The 26303-nt window shown below is 38.9% G+C and overlaps 1 protein-coding gene across 1 annotated transcript in view; it reads right to left on the reverse strand.

Annotated features, from left to right (window-relative positions):
* The window catches only part of FAM184B (family with sequence similarity 184, member B), a 72395-nt gene that overhangs the window by 23075 nt on the left and 23017 nt on the right, over positions 1–26303 (reverse strand). Inside the window, exon 8 of the mRNA XM_008588322.1 lies at positions 9893–9996. Within this exon, the coding sequence (XP_008586544.1) occupies positions 9893–9996 (104 nt within the window). The remainder of the gene's footprint in view (positions 1–9892; positions 9997–26303) is intronic.

Here is a 26303-nt window from a genome sequence, read left to right on the forward strand (position 1 = left end):
CTTTAAACTCTCTGGGCCTGAGCTTCCTCCTCTATAACATGGGGCTAATAATGGTAACTTTGGGCTGGCTGGTTAGCTCAGTTGGTTAGAGAGTATGGTGCCAAGGTCAAGGGTTTGATCCCTGTACCAGATGGGGACACACACACACACACGCACGCACGCACACACACATACACACACACACACACATTATTTCTTAAAAGTAATAATAATAATGGTAACTTTTACATAAGGATTAATAGAGTTTATGTCTATAAAGTGCTTAAAACAGTCTGGCACATAGTAAGAATTATATATACAAGCAATTATCTAAACATTTAAAAAGAGCAGTTTTCTCCACATTCTAATTCTGTAAGTTATCCTCAAGCTTTGAAGATGTGCCAAACACAATCATCTTTAAAGAGCAATAAATAGGGGATACTGGGTATGAGCTCTAGGTATGAAGCAAACCCAAGGTTTAGGAGAATGCCAGAGGAGCAGAGGAGAGTAACCTATTGCCAGAGTGACAAGTGGCACCACCAGGCAGCTGTGTGGAACAGGTGAGCTCTCACCAGGAACCCCTGGGGAGGGGGTTGGACTTCGTCTTAGGATAGGGCTCAGTTATTATTATTTTAAAATGTTTTGTTGAGGTAAAATTTACATACAGTGAAATGCACAGATCTTAAGATCCCATGAGTTTTGACAAATATATTCAACCATGAATCCAACATCTCAATCAAAGCACAGAACATTTTCACTAGCCCAAAACTCCCCTTGCAGCCAATGCTTCGATTTCCATCACCATAGACTACTTTGCCTGATCATAAGCATCATACAAACAGAATCGTGTGGTATGTATTCTTTTGTTTCGGGCTTCTTTTGCTCAGTGTAATGTCTTTGGGACTTATCCATGTTGCTGTCTATGTCAGTAGTTTATACTTTTCCTTGCTGAGTAGCATTCCATTACATAAATATACTACAATTTATCTGTGATGGACATTTCCTGTGATGGACATTTATGCTATTTACACTTCTGGGATATATTATGAATAAGGCTTCTAAAAATATTCTCATATAAGTATTTTTGTGGATATACGTTTTCATTTCTTTTGCTTAAATATCTAGGAGTGAAATTGTTAGTAAGTATGTGCTTAACTTTTTAAGAAACTATTGAATAGTTGTCCAAAGTTGCTGTACCATTTTATAGTCTGCCAGAAATATAAGGAGTTCCAGTTGCTCTACATTGTTGCCAACATTTTGTGTTGTCAGCCTTTTTAATTTTAGCCATTCCAGTGGGTGGGAAATGGTATTTCATTATGGTTTTAAATTGCATTTCCTTGATAACTAATGACATTGCACATATGCTCATGTGCTTATGGGCCATTCACATATTTTTTTAATGGAAGTATATATTCAAGTATTTCATTCATTTAAAAAACAGGCTTGTGCTTTTATTACTGGTTTAAAAGAATTCTTTATGTATTCTGGATAGATTGAATACTTTTTCTCAGTCTGTGGCATGTCTATTCATTTTTTAATGATACTTTTCTTAATGAGTAGAATTTTCAATTTTTATGAAGACCAACTTATCAATTTTTTGTTTGATGGTTGGTGTTTTCATGTGCTATATAAGAAATTATTGCCTACCCCATAGTTGCAAAGATACTCTCCTATGTTTTAGTTTTTATGTTTAGATGTATGAAACATCTCAAATTAATTTTTGTGCATAGTGTGAGGTTGGGGTTGAGGTTCATTTTTTTTCTCAAGTTTATCCAGTTCCAACATCATCAAAAAACTTTTCCTATTCCCATTGAATTGCATTGGCACCATTAACAAAAATTAATCTACCAACTGTGCATGAATCTATTTCCAGATACTCTGTTATCTTTCATTGACTTATTTGTCTCTGTATACAAATACCACACAGTCTTTCTTACGCCAACTTTGTAAGATGTCTTGAAATCAGGTAGCCTGAACCCTCCAACCTAGTCCTTCAAGATTTTTTATTTTTTAGTTTTTTCTAGGTCCTTTGCTTTTCCATATCAGTTTACAAAACAGCTTATTGATTTCCACAAATAAGGCTGTTGGGATTTTATTTGGGATTGAATTAAATCTAGAGGTCAACCTAGAGTATATTAATATCCTAACAACATTGAGTATTTCAACCATGATCATTTTGTACACAAATAGACATTTTTACTTTTCCTTCCTGATCTGTATTTCTTTTTCTTGTTTTATAGCACTGGCTAGGACCTTCAGGATGATGTTAAATAGTGAGGACAGAATTTTTGCCCTGTTTCCAATCTTAGCAGGGAATGCTCAGTATTTCACCATTAAGTATGTTGTCTGTAATTTTTCACAGATGATCTTTTTCAGGTTGAGGAAGTTCCCCTCTATTCACAGATTGCTGAGCTTTTATCATAAAAAGATATTAACTTTTGTCAAGTGCTTTTCTATATCTATTGAGATAGTCATTTATTTTTTGCCTTTATTATTCATGTGACTAATACCGCTTCCTATTCAAATGTTAAACCAATCATGCATTCCTGGGATAAACTCCACTTGGTCACGATATATTTTCCTTTTCCTGTATTGTTGGATTTGATTTTCAAATACTTTATTGACAATTTTGCATTCATGGAGTATATCAGTTTGTAATTTTCATTTCTTTAATCTTTTTATTAGGTTTTGATAACAGGATTAAGCTGGCCTCATAGTACGAATTGGGGAGCGTTCTGTCCTGCTCTTTTTTGCTGAAAGAGCTTGTGTAAGATTGCTATTACCTCTTCCTTAAAGTTTGTTAGAATTCACCAGCGATGCTACCTGGGACTGGAGTTACCTTTGTGAGAATGTTTCAAATTAAATATTAATTTTTCCATAGTTATAGAGCTATTTATATTTTCTATTTCAGAGTCAATATTGGTAAATTATGTTTTTCAAGGAATTTGCTTTTTGACAAATTTATTGGTATAAAGTTTATTAACAGAATGCTTTTATTCCTTCAATATCTATAGAATCTATAGTGATGCCCCCTCTTTCATTGCTGATATTGGTTATTTGCACTCTCTCTCTCTCTTTTTTTAATCTTACTATAGGTATATCATTTTCAAAGAACTAATTTCTGGTATCAATTTTCTCCACTATATGCTGTTTTCTATTTCATTGAGTTCTGCTCTTATCCCTATTATTTCCTTCCTTCCTTTTACTCTGTGTTTAATTTGCTCATCCTTTTCCAGTTCCTTAGAATCAAAATTTAGATAATTGATGTTAAAACTTTCTTTTTTAAAAATCAAGCATTTAAAGGTATAAATTGCCTTCTTTAGCCATTCCCCCAAATTTTGATATGTCATATTTTTATTATCACTGAATATGATAATAAAAATTTCCATTGTAATTTTACTTTTTTGACCTATGTGTCATTTAGAAGTAGATTGCATAATTTCCAAGTATTTGAGGATTTTCCTGTAGCTTATTGTTACTGATTTCTAGTTTAATTTCCATGAATATCCTCTGAATATAGAATATATTACAGAGTATAGAGAGAAATTCATCAAGACTTATTCTGTAGGCTTTCATACTGTCTATATCATAAATGTCCTATATGCACTTTTAAAAAAGTATTTATTCAGTAGTTGTTCAGTATATTGTCTATAAATATCAATTAGGTCAAGTTAATTGACAGTGTAGTTCAAATCTTCTACATTTTTGCTGATATTAGTCTACTTGTCCAATCAAATACTCAGAAAAGAACGTAAAAATCTCCATCTATGATTTTTGATTTCTCCCTTTATTTCTCTCAGTATTTGCTTCATTATTTTTAAAGCTCTGTTGTTAAGTTATACACATTTATGATTGTTATGTCTTCCAGATGAATTGACCTCTTTACCATTATGAAATATCCCTTTTTATCTCTGGTAATATTCTTTGTTCTGAAGTCTATTTTGTCTGATAGTACTATAGGTACATTAGCTTCCTAATGCTTACTGTTTTCATGGTATATATTTTTTCATCTTTTTACCTTTAAATCTATCTGTGCCTGTATTAGTTTGCTAAGGCTGCCAGAACACAATACCACAGATGGGGTGGCTTAAACAACAGAAATATACTTTCTTACAATTCTGGCATATAGAAGTCCAAGGATCAATGTACGGGCAGGTTTGGTTTCTTCTAAGGCTTCTCTTCTTGGCTTGTGAATGGCCACCTTCTCCCTGTGTCCTCTCATGGTCATCTCTCCGTATAGCCTGTGTCCTTATCTCCTCTTCTTATAAGGACACCAGTCATATTGGATTAGTGCCCAACCTAATGACTCCATTTTCAATTAATTACTTCTTAAAAGGCCCTATCTCTAAATATGGTCATGTTCTGAGGTATTGAGGGTTAGGGCTTCAACATATGAATTTTTAGGGGGAGATACAATTCAGCCCATAACAGTGTCTTTACATTTAAGTGTCTCTCTTGTAGACAGCATATAGTAATGTCTTGCCTTTTTATCCTTGCTGACAATCTCTTTTATATGGTGTGTTTGGTTCATTTACATTGTAATTAATGGAATTGTTGGGCTTAAATCGACTGTCTTGCTATTTATTTTCTATGTGCCCATTTTTTAAAATTATTTTTCTATTCTTCCTTTTCTACCTTCCTACCTGACTTAAATATTTTTTTAGTATTCTATCTTAGTTCCTTTATTGGGTTTTTAGCTCTTCTTCATATTAATTTTTAATTTTGCTCTGTGGATTACAATTTGTATCCTTAACTTATCACAACCTACTTAGAGTTAATGTATTTCTTCATGTAAAATGTAAGCCTTTTACAACAGTATAATTCCATTAACCCCACTCCTGTCCTTTGCGCTAGTGTGGTCACATATTATTCAACTGTATGCATTATGAGCTCCATAATACAATATTGTTATTATCATGATTATTTTTCTTCTTAAACAGCCAGATGTCTTTTAATGAAATTAAGAGAAAAAAAAAACAGTAGTCTTTTATATTTACTTATACATTTACAATTTCTGATGTACTTCATTTTGTCCTGGTATTCCTTTCAGCATGAATAAATTCCATCAGCATTTACCATAGTGCAGATTGGCTAGTAAAAAAAAAAAATTCTCTTAGCTTTAATGTAACTGAAATGTTTTTATTTCTCCTTCATTTTTTTTTTTTCCTTTTTTTCTTTTTTTTCTTTTTGTCTTTTTTCGTGACTGGCAACGGATCGCAACCCTCAGTGTCGCGCCCATACCGGACCGGGACCGGCAACGGGATCGCAACCCTTGGTGTTGCTCCCGCACCTCGCTCAGCCAGTGAGCGGCCGGTCTGTATGTGGGATCCGAACCTTCGGCGGGAGCGCCGCCGCACTTCCCAAGCGGCGCACTGTAGCAGTGCGCCACCGGGCCGGCCCTCTCCTTCATTTTTGAAGGATATTTTCATTGGATTTAGAATTTGGAGTTGATATATATTTTTTTCCTTTTAGTATTTTAATGATATTGCCCTGTTGTCTTTTGGCTTTCAGAAGAAAATGAGTCCAAAAGGTTTATGAGAGGTTAATTATCATTAGTGTTCTTGTCCCCTGCAGTAATTTTTCTTTTTAAAAAGCTGATTGTGGGCCGGCCCCGTGGCTCATTCGGGAGAGTGCGGTGCTGACAACACCAAGGCCACAGGTTCGGATCCTATACAGGGATGGCCGGTTGGCTCAGTGGTTGAGTGTGGTGCTGACAACACCAAGTCAAAGGTTAAGATCCCCTTACCGGTCATCTTTTTAGAAAAAAAATAAATAAATAAATAAAAATAAAAATAAAAAGCTGATTGCTTTAAAAAATGTTTTTTCTGTATTATTTTATTTTCAGCTGATTATCTATAATGTATCTAGAGACTGTTGACTTTAGATTTATTCTCCTGGGACTCACTGACTTTATAGGTAAGTTGATGCATTTTCAGCCATTATTTTTTCAAATATTTTCTCCTGTCCCATTTTCTTTCCTTTCTTTCTCTTGGGCCCCAAATACATGCATGTTAGCATTTGATATTGTCCCACAGGTCACTGAGGATCTCTTCATATAAAAAAAAAATCTTTTCTTTCTATTGATATGCCTTAAAACTATTATTTTTTCCTCTCATGGTCTCCCATTTGCTATTATGCCCATCCAGTAAGTTTTTCATTTTGGATATTGTACTTTAGTTTTTAAATTTCCTTCTGTTTTATAGTTTTCATTTCTCTGCTGAAATTCCCTATTTGCTCATGCATTATGACAATCTTTTCCTTTATGTCCTTGAAGACAATTTTTACAATTGCTTTCAAGTACTTGTCTACTAATTCCAATACTAAGATCATTTTAGGATTTGTTTCTATTGGCTGATTTTTTTTCTTGATTATATATCACATTTCCCTGATTCTTTTTAAATCTCATAATGTTTTCATTGTATACTGGATATTGTGAAAAATACATTGTAGGGAGTCTGGATTATGTCTTGTTTTCAAAAGTGTTTGAGTTTTGTTCTGGCGCAGTTAAATCACTGAAGGCCCTTTTTGATTCCTTTATGTTTAAATTTCTCTTTTGTTGGAGTATTTTAATATTGTTGGTACATTTTAATATTGTCCTTTGTTCTAGGGTGTGGCCATTATCTTATAGGGTATGTTTGTTACTCCTAAGGTCTGATCTTTTGAGGTCTCAATGGAATACCCACAGTGCTCAGAAAGGCTTTTCTGTCCTGGATGAGTGGAACTCCAATTTCTTCTGGTATTTTCATTTTCTCAGCTCCATGGCATCAGCATACTTGCAGGCCTCATGGAGTCATCCTGTACACGCACAGTCAAGCCCTTGGCCAAGGCCCTATGGAAAACCCTCATGTAAATCTCTGCCCACCCTCCCCCTACATGGGATCCTCTCTTTTGGTGCCCTACCTTACAAATTCCACTTGCTTGGGCCAAACCCGTGGCGCACTCGGGAGAGTGCGGTGCTGGGAGCACTGCAGCACTCCTGCCACAGGTTCGGATCCTATATAGGGATGACCAGTGCACTCACAGCACTCACTGGCTGAGCACAGTGTGGCCGGTCTCAAAAAGGACAAAGAACAAACAAACAAACAAATTCCACTTGCTTGGACCAAACCCGTGGCGCACTCGGGAGAGTGCGGTGCTGGGAGCACTGCAGCACTCCTGCCACAGGTTCGGATCCTATATAGGGATGACCAGTGCACTCACAGCACTCACTGGCTGAGCACAGTGTGGCCGGTCTCAAAAAGGACAAAAAACAAACAAACAAACAAATTCCACTTGCTTTAGCAACCTTGAACTCTGATACCTGCTTCCTCAGGTCAGCTTGGCTCCACTTGCTCATGCTGTGGTTGGCAACTGTCCCCAGGTAGGCAGTTGGGGCAACTGTGGAGTGATTGTGGGATTCACTTGATCTTAGCCAAAAGGCTGAGAAGCGATGTGATTGTGGGATTCGATGTGTGTTTCCTTACTCAAGATCATAGTCCTTCTCTGACTAGTGACCCATTACTCAAAAGAATAGCCTCAAAAATTTTCTCCAGTTTTATAGTCTACAGAAAGAGGGCAAATCTGATTACTCTATCATGGCCAAAAGTGAAAGTTTTAGTTCTTATTATTGACTGTTAAAGGATCAAGTAACCCTGAAAGAGTAGAAAATCTGTCAACCTTCATGTTACAAATGAGAACAGCTGCCCTAAGTTGAGATGTAGCTAAAAGTGTGAGTTCTGGAACCAGAGAGACTATCATCTAGACTGTGCCATCTATTGGCAGTATAAATTTGAGCAAGTTACTTAATCTCTCTATCCCTCAGTTTCCCTAATCTTTAAAGTGAATTACTTTAATAATAGTATTTATCTAATGAAGATTACATGGGTTAATCTTTTTAATGTGCTTATCACACTCTGACATTTAATGAATATTTATTATTATTATTATTATAAATAATAATGCACTGCTTAGTCTTTCCACCCAGAATCACCACTCACGGGAGCAGCCTCCCGAGCCCCCTCTCTTATTTTCTTGAGTTGGGGACTTCCTCCTTACTGATATAGCCACTATGGAAGGAATAAAAAAAAAAAGGCTGTTGTATTCACCACATGCTGTTGGTCTGCCCAGCATCTTCTTGGGGAAGTCTTTCCTTTTTCCATGGTGATCCTATTTAGTCTATGGGGTTTGGGTGCAACTGACTCTGCCCTCATCCTCAGCTGGCCCCAGGAAAGGGCATATGACACATGCCTGGTCCATCAGAGCACTCTATCTCCTTTGCCAGAATGTTTGGCAAGGATGGACTTGTGACCAAGGCTGGACCCATTGGAAGCCTTTTTGAAATTACCACCAGTGTTTTCAGGAAAGAGATTCCTTCTTTCCCTCTTGGATCATGAGTTCTAAACAGGACCGCCAGTGATTAAGTGGTAGAATGGAGATTTTTCTGGAGGCCGACTCCGGAGTCTGTCCTCACTAACTGTTTTGCTCATCTGCCTCACAGATACTGAGACAGGAGCTGGAGGATGCTGTGGAAGCATTATGAGCTGTAGAGTTCACTGTATGCAGCCCTGCTTCCCCAACTGCTTAGAGAGCTGCCAGATGGCAGAAGCTTACATGCCATCTTTCAGGACCCACACAGTCATTCATTAGTGCAGGGCAGTGGATCAGAACTGTACTGTCCTCAGAATCACCTAGGAAGCTTCCTCAAAATACACGTCTGTGACATACCCTAGAACAACTGTATCAAAATCCTAGAGGTGGTGTAACAGACTGCTGCATGTTGTATTTGCTCAGCAAATATTCACTCTTCTATTCTCCTGACTCTTCTGGCTATGCTATAGACTGAATTGTGTCTTGCAAAATTCTTATGTTGAAGCCCTAACTACCAATTTGATGATATTTGTAGATGGAGCCTTTGGGAGGGAATTAGGTCATGAGGGTAAAGGCTTCACGATGGGATTACTGCCCTTAAAGGAGATCTCTCTCTCCCTTTCCATGTGACTGTGTGAGGACACACTGAGAAGATGGACATCTGCAAGCCAGGAAGAGAGCCCTCGCCAGGAACCGGACTGGCTGGCACCTTGATCTTGGACTTCCCAACCTCCAGAACTGTAAGAAATAAATTTCCATTGTCTAAGTCACCCAGTCTATGCTATTTTGTCATAGCAGCTCAAGCTGATGAAAACACAGACAGCATATTCTTCTCTGCCCACTGATAGTTTTGGTCCTGTGACTTGCTCTGGCTTCTGGAATGTGAGTAGAAATGAGAAAGTGCAGTTCTGAATGTTGGCTTTCAGAGGCACTGCATGTTTACTTCAGCCTTTTTGAACTTCATCCCTTTACCATGACAACATACCCTAGATAGGGGCTAATCCTTCAGCTTGGGTATCAACATGAGAAGGCAGGTGGAGCAGACTTGAACTCTAGTTTGTGGGAGAGCAATAACACCTCACTCTCAGTGAGAGGCTGAACTCATATAAGCCCAGCAGAGACAAGCATAAAGGTTGCTCACCTATGAGCTAAAGATTACTGCTATTGGGGGGTATTTGTTACAGCAGCAATAACTAATATAGGTAATACAGATGGGAATTTCCCCTGGGTAATAAAGCCCCCCATCTCCACTAATTAAAGAACATTTTGAAGCAGAGGTTTCAGGCCAGTCCAGGTCTGAATCTTGGGCAGGTTTGCTAATCTCTTTGAGTTTCAGGTTCTTAAACTATAAAATGGCCTCTCTGGGTTGGTATGACAATTAAATAAGATAGTTTATGTAAAGCCCATAGCTGTGCTGAAGATGTACAAGATATGTCTGTTCCCTCCCTAAGCATGATGCAAGGGGCAGCAATAAATACTTGAGGACAGAATGAATGAATGAATGAATCTTTCCAAATCTCAGTCCTCATTCATTCGAGCCCTTGGAAGTCTGCATGTCCCCCTGTACCTTTCTTCTTCGTCGCTGCTGGTTCCTTCTTCAGCTGCTAATTTATCTTTATACTCTTCTCTGGGCAGTGTCCGAAAAGGTTCATTCAGCTTCGAGCACAGATCCTAAGGCAAAGACAATTGCAAGAGGAGATTAAAGACATTTCCCTGATACAACCTGGGCTTATTCAAACCAGAGAACAGAGGAGAAAGAGCCCCCGGCAATCCACTACCAGCACCCAACTGGCAGGCCTGGGATGATGAAGTGCCTACATCAGTGCCTGGCTTATGGTCAATGTCAGCTCTTATCCTTGGATCCTGTTTTTCAGTCTGCAAAGCATTTCACACAGCTAACAAAACTAAAGCATGGAGAGAGTAAGTAACTTGTCCAGGGTCTCACCATCAGTCTGTAGTGGAAATGGGATAAGCTATCAAGCAACCTGACTTGGGGCCTGAACTCTTAACCACTTCATGATACAATCCCGTGCATAACCCACAAAGAGTGGTTCTTGTTAGGCCTGCTTCACGGGGCTGTTGTGAGGATCAGAGAATGTTGACAGCACACCGCCAGTGGTCAGCAAATGTGAGCTATTGTTCTTATTATTATTATGCCCATTTTATAGGCTATACTCTACTACATCTCATTATGTAGGATCAGAAAACATGTAACTTGCTGAATGACCAGAAGCATTGAGAAATGGGGTATGGGAAGACAACATATAAACTATTAACAGTGAAGCTTCTGAATTTTTTATGAATTGAAATTGTTCAACAGATATGAAAGTAAGGAAGACCTTATAAAGATTTCCCTGCTTGTCACAGTAACCACTGTCCATGGAAAACAATATGATAAGACAGGCTAGGAACAGGTTGGTTTATTGTTAAATCTCATTAAATAATGATAAATTTCAACCTGGGTTTTTCACTAACTAGTTGCATGGCCTCGAGCTAGTGTTTTTCCTTTTCTGGACCTGAGCTTCATCAACTGTTAAAACAAAGGGGTTGACTTTAATCTGTGGTTTTCAAACTGTGTCCCAGACACCCTAGGAGGTATCTCAGGGGCTTAGTGGGTGGAAAGAGGCAGAGCTAAGGCTGGAGGGTTAGGCCTTAGGCTCCCTTCTCCACTTGACCTGAAACAAACAGCTTTGGTTGCTTTTCCATGTACTGTAACATCTACAAAAGGCCACCGATGTTAAGGCCAATGATGACCTCCATGTTGTCAAATCCAATGGTCAATTCTCAGGCCTCAGCTAACTGGACTCTCAGCAGAATCAGAACTATCCGTTCACTTCTTCCTTCTTGAAGCACTCTCTCCCTCAGCTTCCATGTAGCCCTCTCTCCTGGGTTTTCTCCTTCCCCACCAGCAGCTCCTCTTTAGTCTCCTCTGCTAAAGCTTCCTCCTCTCCTGCCCCAGCCTCAGTCCTTGGACTTCTCTTTTCTCTCTCACTCCCTAGAGTCTCATCTAGTCCCGTGGCATTACATGTCACATGGATACTGATGACAAACAAATGTATCTCTCTATTTCCAAGCTTTCCCCCAAAGCTTTAACTTGTATATCCAACTGCCCTCCAGACATCACTCAATAATTAATAAGCTTCTCAAACTTAAACATGTCCAGAATTGAACTCTTTATTTATTTATTTATTTTTTTCCTTTTTGTCTTTTTTCTTGTCCGGCAACAGATCGCAACCCTCAGTGTCGCGCCCGTACCGGACTGGGACCGGCAACAGGATCGCAACCCTCGGTGTTGTGCCCGCGCCTCGCTCAGCCAGTGAGCGGGAACCGGTCTGTATGTGGGATCCAAACCCTTGGCGGGAGCGCCGCCATGCTCCCAAGCGGCCCACTGTAGCAGTGTGCCACCGGGCCGGCCCCAGAATTGAACTCTTGGTTTTACTCCTCCAAACACCTGCCCCAGGGCCTTTGCACTGGCTGTTCCCTCTGCCTGAAACACTCTTCCCTCTGATATTTGCCTTCCTTGCTCCCTCACTTCACTCACTGCAACCAAGAGACCTTCCCTGGTTTAAAGCTTGGGCTCTGGTACCAGATTGCCTGTGTTTAAAATCCTAGTCCTTCTACTTATTAATGATAACTTGGGAAAATTCTTAGGTTGTTCTGAGGATTAAATGAAGCAATATATGTAATGTCCTTAGAACAGTATTAGGTACATAGCAAGTCCTCAGGTTAACATTCCCTAAGATTGTTGTTCCCTGGACACCTTCTCTAAAATACCACCTCTTACTCTTTTCCCAACCTTGCTGTATGTTTTCTCCAAAGTACATATCACAACCTGACATTACTTGTCTACTTTTTTCTTACCTGTTTCCCTCATTGGAAGGTAAGCTTAATGTGGCCAAGGACTCTGCTCTGTTCACTTATTTCCCTGATGCCTAGAACAGTGTGGGGGACATGGGGAGCATTTAGTAAACACTGAATGAATAAACCCAAATAAGTCACAGGCCACTCCAAGATGGCAGGAGGGTCATTGTCTCCCATTCTTGCCCTACACCCACCCGCCATCCCATGGAGTCAGGTCCTGGGATTGACTGCATTTTCATGCGCAATCCTCTGGGTACATGGTGGAGAGTGGGGTGTAGAGGTGGCTATAGGCCAAAGCTTGGGTGTTTTCATGCTGCCTGCACTCAGGAGCCCTTTGTGCCTTTATGATTCATGAGTTTAAGTTCTGTTGGATTTGTGTATTGCCTCTAAATGCAGAATACCGTGTGATGCTGGGCCCGTCACTTCCAGGGAGTCAGTTTGGTGGCAGCAGTCAGGAAATCCACTGCCCACCTGAGCCAGGAGGCTCTGCCCAGGGGCACTCAGCAGTGATGGTCTGTGAGAGGGTAAGAGTTGGATCTGCCTCTCGCAGCCATTACCTAAGCCCTTGTCTTTCCCTCTGGGGTGGATGTGTTCTGTGTTGACTCAACCAGGCCAGAACTAAATTTTCAGAGATTTCCTTCCCTGCATACTGCTGGGCCATGTGACTTTGCACAAAATTTGGAAGACAGGTAAAGCAGCAGTCATTTCCTTTTTATGACTGGATGTTGGATGCTGTGCCCTGGGTGCTGCTGCAGCTCACACATGGTGGTGTTGATTTGCTCTCTCACCTTGCTGGCCTTGGCAGTTTTGGGGTTCCTCCTTAGGCTTCTCCCTACCCTGGGCAGGTGCATGTTCAGCTCCGTGGAGAAGGTCACCAGATTCTTCTATAAGTTACCTGTATCATCAAAGTTGGATTCTTGTTGACCTCAGACACTGACATGGTCCAAGCTTAGCCTCACGGGCTGCGGTCATTCACTCCTGTCCTTTCCTTCCGATGGCCTGCCCTGTCGACTTGGGGCCCACCACCAGATAAAGAAGCAACCGTTGAACATAAAATGTTTAACTGGCTCCCACAATTATGCCACGTCTGTTCTTAAATTTACTCTCATATCCTATATCATGTGTAGTAGTTTGCTTCTCTGAGCAAACCCTAAGTGATTCACCCTTTAATCTCCAGATTCCTCTAAGGCCCTGTTCAAAGGTTATTTTCTCATGAAGACTTCACAATCTCTTTTGTTGCAATTACCCTCTCTCCTCTTGAAGTTCCCATAAGAATTTTTTTGGTACCATAATTTTCTCACAAATGTTTATGGATCACTTTCTATGTACCAGGCACTGTTCTAGGAACACAGCAGTAGGCAAAACAGACCACAGTTTTTCTGCCTTACGTTAGTTACAGGAGCATTTTCTGTCTCCCTTCCTAGATTATAAATAAACGCAAAAGTAATCCCAGATATAGTTTTTTTAAAAATGTTATAAATCCTACAGCCAGTAACTGACAACTTTCAGCACAGCTATTTTTCATAGCCTGAATCCTCTCTTTACTGTATGTAACTGGAAACTGAAGTCCAGCTGCTTGATGTCCACTAGTCACAGGTCCCAGCAAATGTGGTCCATTGTTGTGCACTTTCAAAAATGATGTAACCAATCAGATTACAACCTCCGTGTGAACCTAAAATGTCCACTTTTGCCTCCTAGTTTCAGGTATTTGGGGCAATTAAAATGTCTCAGAGATCTCCAGTTCCCACAAAGCCCAGCAGCAAATATCATATCTAGGCAAATATCTTTGTGAGACACCTGCTATAAATACATGTTCTGTATAAACCTGGGGAAATTGCATGGTGAATGACCAATAACAACAAATTAGAATAGCATACATAGTACTACAATATAAATACAGAAATGATGTATAATTAATTAGGTTCAGGGTTGAAAAGGAAAATTGAAGGTTACAAAGAAATCCTGGTAAATAGAAAGTACAAAATATGCTGGCAAAAACAATTCTAATGATACCAGTAATCATGGCAAACGTGAATTGGCTAAGTTCAACATGGAGATATATCCTGATTAAAAAAAACTGTTCACTAAAGTACTCTAACAATGAACCTAACATCTAACAATGCCTAAACATGTAAGGCAAAATGTTCATAATTGTGGCAAAATGGGGAAATTTATAATCACAGCAGATTTTAACACACATCTCTCAGAAACTGATACGTCAAGCAGACAAAATGATGAGGACAGCATGAGGAAGATTTGAACAACAACATTAATAAGGTAAACCTAATAGCTAAAAAGGGAACTAATAGCTACTAACATTTATATGGTGTTTGTATGTGCTACACCATCGACTTTATGAGGTGGACACTTTCATCCCATTTTAATGGTAATGAAACTGAGGCAGGAGAGGATATGTAACTTGCCTGAGGTTGTACAGTGAATACATCACAGAGCTAGGATTCAAACATATATGCTTTAATGAACAAACTGAGAATATATGCTTTGTTCCTATCATACAGGGAACATTAAAAATTTTTTTTTAAACAGACTCTGCATTAGGCTACAAAGCAACTCTCAACATATTTCAAATTGTTGACATTCTACAGACTGTGTTATCTGATGACACTGCAATAATATGAGAAAGCAATAAGAAAGTATGTTAAAAAAAATGAGATAAACTTCAAAACTCTGGGACACAGCTGAAGACACACACTTGGGGGAAATTTATAGCCTTAAACATATTTATTGGAAAACATTCAAGCAGTTAAAAAAAATAACAATAGAATAAATCCAGAGTAAGTAGAAAGAAAGAGATACAAAAAATAGATCTGACCAACACATCTGAAAGCTGTTTTTTTGAAAATATACATCAAACTTCTTCTGGCAAGCCTGATTAAGGAAAAGGAGAGAAGGAACTTAAAGCAATATGAATAATGGACAAGTATCTCATGACAGTTATTGCAGAGATTTAAAAGAATTCTAAATGTTCTCTGTGCCACCATGAAGACAGTGAAATAAAATCTGCAGGATGTAATTTCTGGGCTACTTTATCGACCACTGCTATTTTTGAAGGAGTCCTAGGCAGGAGTCCAGAAACAGGGGAGGACTGAAAATGCTAAAAGGGCTAATGCACCCAGATAACAACACCAGCTCCCAGGTACATTGCAATTGTCTATTTCCATACATAATCTCATGGATGCCTATCACTGTGAGGTAGCCAGAAAAGGCAGCACCATCCTCAATTTACAGATGTCAACTAAGATCAGAGAAGTCCAGTGACTTGTTTCAGATCACCTGGCTACTGGAGGGTGGCATGAGGATTAGAACCCTGTACTGTTTGACTCCTATTCATGTTATTCTGTGTCACTGCACTGGCACTTGGCTGTGCTGTGCTGACATGACCACCAGCTGCCAGCATCAGGGCCTAACTGCACATGAGTTCAAGCCATATTGTGTAAATATGCTGCTGAGAGGCATCTGTAAAATACAGACTCAAAATCAACCCGAGAGGAGTGAAGTCAGCAGCATGACAGAAGAAAGCCCTGGACCATCTTTGCCCTCACAAACACATTGATTCAGCAACAATTCACAGACAAATTCCCTATGTGAGAAATCAGAAACTAATGAAAAGGCTTCTGCATTCCAAGAGAATACAAAACTAAACTCAAAAAAGCTGGCAGGGAGATTTAGGACCCTCTTGCCAAAGATGCTGCCCTAGGTGCAGTACCATATGATCAGGAAGAAACACCCTAGCTCCCAGCTTCACCCAGGAGAGGGAAGGGGTTGATTTGCATGTCTAGCACCACAACTTTTCTGAGGGGTATCCCCAGAGAACTGGCATCTCTAGTGTCATCTTGGAGCTCTGACAGGTTTGTCACAGTTTAGCCACCCAAGAGAGAATGGAGGCAGAAGCTTGGGCTGGTAGATGCCATAGTTTCCCCTTGGCTCAGCAAAGAAAAAGCAAACAAAAACCACAGATGCCTGCTTCACTCAAGGATGAATAGAGCTGGTAGAGGCCCCCAGAATCTGGCCAGGCTAATTTATGTGGGATTCTGCTGTACAAGGCCAGTCTGTGAGGACTGGAAGAGGCGCCTGCTTTGTCTAATGCACAAACACCAACACAGAGAGTCAAGGAAAAGAAAAATCAGGTAAAGATGTTCCGAATGACGGAACTAAATAAATTTCCAGAAACTGACCCTAATGAAACAGACTTATATGATTTCTTGACAAAGAATTAAAAATAACTTTCACAAAGATTCTGGCCAAGATAAAAAGAACAATGAATAACAAAGCAAGAATTTCAACAAAAAGATAGAAAATATTTTTGAAGTACCCAACAGAAATTATGAAACTGAAGACACAATAACTGAATGAAAAAATTTACAGAAGATTAGATAAAGCAGAAGAAGGGGCTGGTAAACACAAAGGCAGATCACCATTAATAATTCAGTCAGAGAAGCAAAGAGGGAAAAAAAGTGAAGAAAGCTTAAGAGAATTATCGGTACCATCAAGTGGAACAAAATACAAAGGTACCTCAAAAAGTTCATGGAAAAATAGAATTAAAAAATTAAAACAAATATTTCCACAAACTTTTTGAAGTACCTTCATATGCTTGCAGGAGTTCCAGAAGGAGGAAAGAGAGGATGGATTAGAAAGCTTATTCAAAGAAGTAATGGCTGAAAAGTTCCCAAATCTGGAGAAGAAAATGGACATCCAGATCCAAGAAGCCCAAAGGACACCAAATAAGATGGACTCAAAGAAATCCACACTAAAACAACTTATAAGCAAATTGTCAAAAGTCAAAGACAGAATTTTGAAAGCAGCAAAAGAAAAGCTTCTTGTTCCATACAAGGGAACCCTCACAAGACAATAAGCATATTTTTCAGCAGAAACTTGGCAGTCCAGAAAGGAGTGGGATGATACATTCAAAGTTCCAAAAGAAAAAAACATGCCAACCAAAATACCATACCTGGCAAAACTCTCCTTTAAAATGAAGGAGAGACAGAGATTTTTCCAGACAAACAAAAGCTGAGGGAGTTCATCTCCACAGACCTACACTACAAGAAATGCTAAAGAGAGTTCTTCAAGTTGAAATGGAAAGATACTAAACAGAAATATAATAGGATAAAAAAGTATGAAACTCATTGTAAAAGGTAAGTATACAGACAACTACAAAACCACATTACTGTAATGAGAAAGGGTAAGTCACTTAATTCTACTATAAAAGCTAAAAGACAAAACTACCAGAAATAACTAAAACTAAAAATATATTCAAAGATATACAATATGAATAGATGAAAATTGTGACAGTAACATAAAGGGTGTGTGGGGGGGAGGATAAGTCAAAATGTAGTTTTTGAACAAAATTAAACTTAAGTTATCAGCTTAAAATAGACTGTTGTAACTATGACTTTATGTAAGCCCCAGGATGACCACACACATACATACACAAAATCCACAGAAGTTACACAAAGAAAAGAGAAATAATAAAAAGAAAATCAATAGAAAAAATCAACAAAACACAAAGGAAGACAGCAAGAGAGAAAAACACAAACAAAAGAACTCCAACATTAACAGAAAACAAATAACAAAATGGCAATATAAATCCTTCCCTAACAGTAATTACTTAAATGTAAAAAGATTAAACTCTCCAATCAAAAGACATAGAACATTTGAATGAATAATAATTAAAAAAAACCCAACTATATGTGGTTTCCAAGGCACATTAAATTTAAGGGCACAATGAAGCTAAAAATTAAGGGATGGAAAAAGATATTTCATGCAAATGGCAACCAAAGGAGAGCAGAGATGTCTATACTTATATTAGACAAAATAGACTTGATGTCAAAAATTATCACAAGGAACAAAGGAGGGTATTTTATAATGATAAAAGGGTCAATCCACCAGGAAGATATAACAATTCTGCACATATATGCGCCCAACATCAGAGCACTTAAATATATAAAGCAAACATTGACAGAACTGAAGGGAAAATAAATAACAACACAGTAAGAGTAGGAGATTTCAATCCGCCACTTTCAATACTGGATGAAACATCCAGACAGATGAATAAAGAAACAGAGGACTTGAAAACATTATAGACCGAGTGGAGCTAACAGACATATATAGAATATTCCACTCAACAGTAGCAAAATACATATTCTTCTCAAGTGTACACAAACTTTTCTCCAGGATAGATCACATATTAGGTCACAAAACAAGTCTTAACAAATATGAGAAGATTGAAATCATACCTGTATCGTTTTCTGACCACAGTGAAATGCAACTAAAAATGAATAGCAGAAGGGAAACTGGAAAATTCATAATATGTGGAAATTACACAACACACTCTTGAACAACCACTGGATGAAAGAAGAAATACAAAAGGACACTAGGAAACATCTTGAGACAAATGAAAATAAGAACACAATATATCACAACATATGGGATGCAGCAACAGCAGTACTAAGAAGGACAGTTCACAGCAATAAACAACTACATTAAAAAAGAATAAAGATCTCAATAAACAATGTAAGAGCTAGAAAAAGAAAAAACAAAGCCCAAAGTTAACAGAAGGAAAAAATGAAGATCAGAACAAAAATGAATAGAATAGAAAATGAAATTACAAGTTGGTTTTCTTTGGAAAAATAAGAAAAATTGACAAATTCTTAGCTAGATTAAAAAGAAAAAAGACTCAAATAAAATAAAATCAGCAATGAAAGAATAGACATTACAACTGATGCCACCGAAATAAAAGTTATCATAACAGACTGCTATGAACAATTATATGCTAATAAACTTGATAACCAAGAAATGAATAAATTCCTAGAAACATACAACCTACCATAACAAAATCAAGAAGAAATAGAAAGCCTGAACAGACCAATATCAATTAAGAAGAATGAGTCAGTAAGCAAAAACTTCCCAACAAAGAAACTCCAGGACCAGAAAGCTTCATGGATGAATTCTACTAAACATTCAAAGAATACAAATTCTACTTGAAGTCTTCTAAAAATAGAAGAAGGAACACTTCCAAACTCATTTCCTGAGGCCAGCATCACTCTGATACCACAACCAGAGAAAGACACGTCAAGAAAAGAAAACCACAGGCCAATATTCCTGATGAATATAAATGCAAAAATTCTCAGCAAAATTGTAGCAAACTGAATCCAACAGCACATTAAAAAGCACATACATCCTGACCAAGAGGAATTTATCCCTGGGATGCAAGAATGGTTCAATATATGAAAATAAATTAATGTGATATACCACATTAATAGAATAAAAGATTAAAATTACATCATAGTCTCAATAGATGCAGAAAAAGCATCTGACAAAATCCAATACCCTTTCATGATACAAAAAAAAAAAAAACTTTTAACAAACTAAGAATAGAAAAAATTACCTCAACATTATAAAGCCCATAAATGAAAATCCCACAGCTAACATCATGCTCAATGGTAAAAACTGAAAGCTTTTCCTTTAAGATTAGAAACAAGGCAAAGATGCTCACTCTTGTCACTTCTATTTAATATAGTACTAAAAGTCCTACCCAGTGCAATTAGGTAAGAAAAACAGTAAAAGGCATCCAAATCAGAAAGGAAGTAAAACTGTCTTGTTTGTAGATGACATGATCTTTTTAGAAAACTCTAACTAAAGATTCCATTAAAAATTGTTAGAACTAATAAACAAATTCAGTAAAGTTGTAGGATACAAAATCAACATGCAAAAATTTGTTGCATTTCTATACATTAACAATTGAACTCGCTGAAAAAGAAATTTGGAAAACAACTCCATTTACAATAGCACCAAAAAGAATAAAATAACTGAGAATAAACTTAACTAAGGAGGTGAAATACTTATACTGAAAACTACAAAAGGCTGATGAAAGAAATTTAAAAAGACACAAATAGAAAGATATCCTGTGTTTATTAATTAGAAGATGTAATATTGTTAAAATGTTCATACTACCCAAAGCAATCTACAGATTCAATGTAATCCCTATCAAAATCTGAATAGCATTTTTTTTTTTAAAAGATGACCGGTAAGGGGATCTTAACCCTTGACTTGGTGTTGTCAGTACCACGCTCACCCAGTGAGTGAACTGGCCATCCCTATATGGGATCCGAACCCGTGGCCTTGGTGTTATCAGCACCGCACTCTCCTGAGTGAGCCACAGGCCAGCCCTGAATAGCATTTTTTGCAGAAGTAGAAAAAACAATTCTAAAATTCATGTGGAACCATAAAAGATCATGAACAGTCAAATCAATCTTGAGAAAGAAGAACAAAGCCGGAGACATCACACTTCCTGATTTCAAAATATATTACAAAGCTACAGTAATCAAAATAGGATGGTACTGGCATAACATATAAATCAATGGGTCAGAATTGAGAGCCCAGAAATAAATTAATACACTTACAGTCAACTGATCTTCAACAAGGGTGTCAATAATACATACTGGGGAAAGAACAGTCTTTTCAACAAATGGTATTGAGGAAACTAAATATTCACATGCAAAATAATTAAATTGGATCCTTATCTTACACCATACATAGAAATCAACTCAAAATGGATTGAATACTTAAATGTAATACCCAAAACTGTAAAACTACTGGAAAAAAACCTAGGGAAAACTTCATGATATTGGTTTTGGCAATGATTTCATGACTATGACACCAAAAGCACAGGCAACAAGAAAAATAAAAAATAAAAAAATAAGTGGGACTACATTGAACTAAAAACCTTCTTCACAGCAAAGGAAACAATCAACAGAGGGAAGAGACAACCTACAAAATGGAAGAAAATATTTGAAAACATATATCTGACAAGGGGTTAATCTCTGGATATATAAAGAATGTGTACAACTCAACAGTAAAAAAATACCAACCTAATAATACAATTAAAAAATTGGCACACAACCAGGCAAACAAGAGCGCATGCCTGAGTCATGAAGCAGGAGCCGAGGGCCACACCCCTGCCCTCAACCAGGCAAGGAGCATGCGAAAAACACCACTTCCACGCAGGTGGCCCACCATGGCCACCGCCATAGCCATAGCTGCTGTAAAAGTGGCTTGACACCACAGCAGTAGCCACAGCCACCGTGCAGGTGGACCGCCAGACACTCAACTGCATTGACACAAAGAGAGTCACCAGCAGAGACCAGAAAAAGAGGTCCTCTCTCTCCACAAAGCCCACTCCAGAGTAATAGAAGAAGCACCTGCTCTATGGTAATAGTGAGGCAACAGAACACTCCTCTCAGCATTGGGCAGATCAACTAGGCAACAAATCAACAGAAAAATGGATAATCTTTCAGAAGGAGAGAACAAATCTATGGTTATTAGAGGTTGGAGGGGGGAGGGAGAAGGAGACAAGGAGAGATTGGATAAGGGGCATAAAAAACACGATTTGTAATATTGAATATGCTAATAATATTGATTTGATCAACATATGTTGTACACTGGTGATGGCAGTCAATGTTGTACCCCCAAAATATGTATAATCAATCAACAAACATAAAAAAATAAGTAAATAAATAATAATAAATTGGGTAAGGACTTGAACAGACATTTCTCCAGAGAAAACATACCAGGTATGTGAAAAGGTGCTCAACATCACTAATCACCAGGGAAATGCAAATCAAAACCAAAGTGAGATATTGTCTCACCCCTGTCAGAATGGCTATTATTAAAAAATAATAATAATAATAATGATAATAAAAACAAGTGCTGCAAGGATGTGTAGACACTGGAACCTTCGCACACTACACTGTTGGTGGGAAGGCAAAACAGTGCAGCCAATATGGAAAACAGTATGGAGGTTCCTCAAAAGTTAAAAATAGAACTACCATATGATCCAGGAATCTCAGTTCTGGGAATTGATCCAAAAGAACTGTAGCCATAATCTCAAGGAGATATTAGCACTCCTATGTTCACTGCAGCAATATTCACAATAGCCAAGATATGGAAACAACTGAAATGTCCATTAACAGATGAATGGATAAAGAAAACGTGATATATACTAAATGTATATAATTGAATACTATTCAGCCATAAAAATGAAGGAAATATGTGGACAACATGGATGAACCTACAGGACATTACGCTTGGTGGAACAAGGCAGTCAAAGAAAGACAAATAGTTTATCATTCCACTTATATGAAGCATCTGAAATGGTCAAATTCATAAAATCAAAGAGTGGAATGATGATTTCTAGGGTCTGGGTGAGGTGAAAATGGGGAGTTATATCAAAGAGCATAAAGTTTCAGTTGAGCAAGAAGAATCATCTCTAGAGATCTGCTGTACTACCTTGTGCCTGTAGTCAACAATAAATTTAGTCACTTAAGAATTTGCTAAGAGGGTAGATCTTATGTTCAGTGTCCCTACCACAATAAAATAAAAAACAAAATAAAACAAAATCAACCCGAGAGATGAAGGCTGTTGAGTTTTCCCCAAATGAACAGGCAGATGAACTCAGCAGTCCTTCCTGTTTCTATTCACTTGTTTCCAGCCTCTAGGGCACCAGAGACAGGGGAGTCTTTCCCAAAGAAAGAGACCATCCCCCACCCATGCCAAGTGATCGGACAAGGACCCCAGTGCTCTTCTAAATCATCCTCCAGCCAAGGGCTAATTTTTGAAGGAGTTCCTAGTCTAATCTTTTAATTACTGGGACTCAAAATGGTACCCCCAGTTCCATTCATTCAGTTGTCATGTCATAAACTAGTTTATGTAAAAGGAGGTTTTAAACATCTGCCACATACAGGTATGTTAAATGCTGGAAGAATAAAGATTAATAAGACGTAGTTCTTGATTTCAACAAACTTGTGGTCCAGCAGGGGGCAGAGATACATGGCCTGACAATTCCAACAGACAATTCCAACAGCAGCAAATGACAAAAACCCTGCCCTCCCTGTCCCTTGTGCACCTGGTGTTTCAGGTCAAAATACCTCATTCAAAAGGTGCTAGGGTGCTATTTGAATATTTCACAAATGAACTTGATAATGGAGATCAATAGATAGTTGGCTGACGAGCGCTTGCAAGCCCTGCAGCACTTGTCTCAATTGTCCACATCTCTGAACACCGAATGGAATAAACTCTCCAGCTGCCCGTTGTTTGAGTAATTTGCTTGGAGTGCCAGTGAGCCCCTCTAGCAGGAATAACCCCGAGCCTCTCCTGTTGTACCCCGAGTTATCTGCCTGGATTCATACTCTTGAGTTCCCCATCACTCATTTGCTCAGGTTCACCCCAGCTAAAGAGGCCTGGGTATGAATAGTGTGCACAGAAAAATAAATAGTTCTGTTTATGCTTTAAACCATCCACCGCAGAAGCCTCCTTCCAACTCCTCCCAAGCAAACGGCTGGTTATTTTAAACCTGTGTTCACATTAGGTCTTCATCTTTCATCTTGCAGTCATTTAAACCTCTTCTGGATTGTTTCTATTTTAAAGAAACACCCACGCCCAGGAAATCTCCTGGAAGAGAATATTCAAAGTCATTCTCAGGTTCAGTTGACAATCTTTCAAAGGTAGCATTATGTACATCTTAAAATAGAACGCTTAATGTAATAAGAGTTTTGCTGAAATGATTACAGCAGACTGTAATGGATACTATAAAGTCCCCTTACATTTATAGATTTTTTTTTTTTTTTTTTTTGCAGCTGGCCAGTACAGGGATCTGAACCCTCGACCTTGGTGTTAACACTGCGTTCTAATCAAGTGAGCCAACAGGCTAGCCCTACAGAATCTTTAACAGTTTTGAAAAGTGCCTTCATATGCTTTCTTTTGTTCACTACCAAAGTCTCTGGGGTATGGCGGGCAGGGATTATCACTGCCATTTTACTAATGAGAAGTAGTATAGGATTATGGCTTAGAGCACAGGCCCTGCTACCACTCTTTGGGCCTCAGTTTCCCTATTTGTAAAATGAGGATAGTACTAATACTTGCTTCATAGGGTTGCTTTGGGGACTGTGTAAAGTATTACATGCTTGGCACATATTCAGGGCCTTATCTGTGTTTGCCATTATGAGTGATGAGGAAACAGATCTCAGGGAGGTTTTTGCACTTGCCTGAGGTCCCTGAGCAGGGCTGGGGTAGAACTGGGGCAGAATCCATGTCCTAACCCTTAGGCTGCTTAGGGAGCTGTTGCCTGACATATGCTGTCTTTCCAGCTCCGGTGAATCTCAGCCTGGTGTCAAGAATCTCTCCATGGAGTGAAGGGCAGCCTGCCTTGTTCCATGTCAGATGGAACCATACCCCTCAACTCACACCAGATGGAGGGTGCCAGCCCCCACTGGCCTGAGGACATTCAGGACACTGCAGTTGTTTAAGAGCTTAGTGATGATTTGTCTGCCAACTGCCGGGACAGCCAACGCCTCGGATCATGGTCCTCCAGGTATGGTACAGAGTGACTGCTACCCAGCAAACTACAAAGGCCTCCAGGTGACCAGAGGACACTCTCTTGGGACTGGACAGCTTTGAAGTGCCCATTGTCCCCCTTCCCAAAGGCCTCAGGGATCTTGCCTGGTGCTCCTTCTCCGTGACATGACTTTTCCTGGTGAAGTCATGTTCAAGTTTCAGTATCAGGCAGATGTCAGTAGATGTCACTTTTCTGGAAAACTTTCCTGGACTCCTCTCGGGCAAGAAAACCCCCTCTTCCATATGGGCTGCAAAAGATTCTTCCTGCCATTATTACAGCCCTCATCATACTAGGTTGTAATTTAAGTAAATATTTATTTCCCTCATTTGAATTTTAGCCCTCCAAGAACTGAGATTACCTGGGCATCCATCCCTGTAATTTGCGTAGTGATGGCACTCATAAATATATGTGGAGACAAAATGACTTGAATAATAGTTACCACAAGTGATTCTCCTTTTCCTTCTGGAGATAGGGCAGACAGGGGCATCTATAAAAAGTTCCACCCTTTTCTAACCCCAGTTCAGTGTGACCCAGGCACAAAGGGGTACTCCAGAAAAAAGTTTTCCTTTAGAATCACCAAGACTGAAATGGCTTTCTGGTAACCAATGAATGAAACTATGAATCTAAGACAATCAAGGACATTAAACATAAGAGACCAGGACAAAAGTTTCAGTAAGGTCCCAGCTAACTTTGGTGGGGAGAGTGCCACACCCAGGTTTAGTAACTCTCTCTCTGCATGTTCTGGAACTAGAGTGAAAAGTCTACTCTAAATAGGCATTATTATTTTTATCTCTCTTGACTCACTGAAATGCTTTGGCAGAATAACTAAGGGTCTAAACTGAAACCTCTGAGTCTTGAACCAACTTAAATTTTATAGCCCCCAATCCAGCAAGAAAGTCACTGGGGAAGCTGTCACTTACCACCCTGTTCTGGCATCCCTGTTCCACCAGTGTATCAGCTGTCAGATTGTTCAAGCCCTTCTGAGCCTCCCCAGCAACACCTCTGCCCCTTGTAATCCCGTGTTGTTGTGGGTAGGACCATACTGCAGGACGCTGCTCATATGTCATCTAAATCTAGGCAAAGCTTTAACTTACTTGGCTGGCATATAGTTGGCTTGGCAAAAATATTTGAGCTAAATGATAAATCTTCTCTGATTGGAAAAGTTCAGAAAGTTTTGTGACTCACTGTGTTGGCAAAGTTGTGCGGAAACAGGTGCAGGTACTGGGCTGGAGTATGTAGTGGAACAACCTCCGTGGGTGGCAATGTGGCAGCATCTGCCAAAGTTAAAACACACATACCATTGGGCCCAGCAAGTTCTATGGCAGTAAGAGGTAGCACCTATGGAGCATTTACACACGCTGGGTGCTGTTTCCAACTTGGGGCATATATTAATTCATTTAGTCCTCACAAAAACCCTCGGAGGTAAGTGGTATCATAACCACAGTTCACAGATGAGAAAGTCAAAGCAAAGTTAAATCATCTGTACAAGATTATCCAGCCAGTAGGAACCCAGGCATCTGGTTCAGGCACGAGCTTGCTTAACTGCTATAATCCCTAATAATACAATAATCCCTCTATAGTGCGTCTATTGAAGTATTACCTATAATAGTGAAAAATTAAAAACAATCTAAATGTCCATAATAAGGGCAAGGTCATAATGGTTTTTTTTTTTTTTTTTTTTTTTTTTTTTTTTTTTTTTTTTCCGTTT

Source organism: Galeopterus variegatus, unplaced genomic scaffold (genome assembly GCF_000696425.1).
Source record: "Galeopterus variegatus unplaced genomic scaffold, G_variegatus-3.0.2 Scaffold123, whole genome shotgun sequence".
NCBI classification, from domain to species: domain Eukaryota; kingdom Metazoa; phylum Chordata; class Mammalia; order Dermoptera; family Cynocephalidae; genus Galeopterus; species Galeopterus variegatus.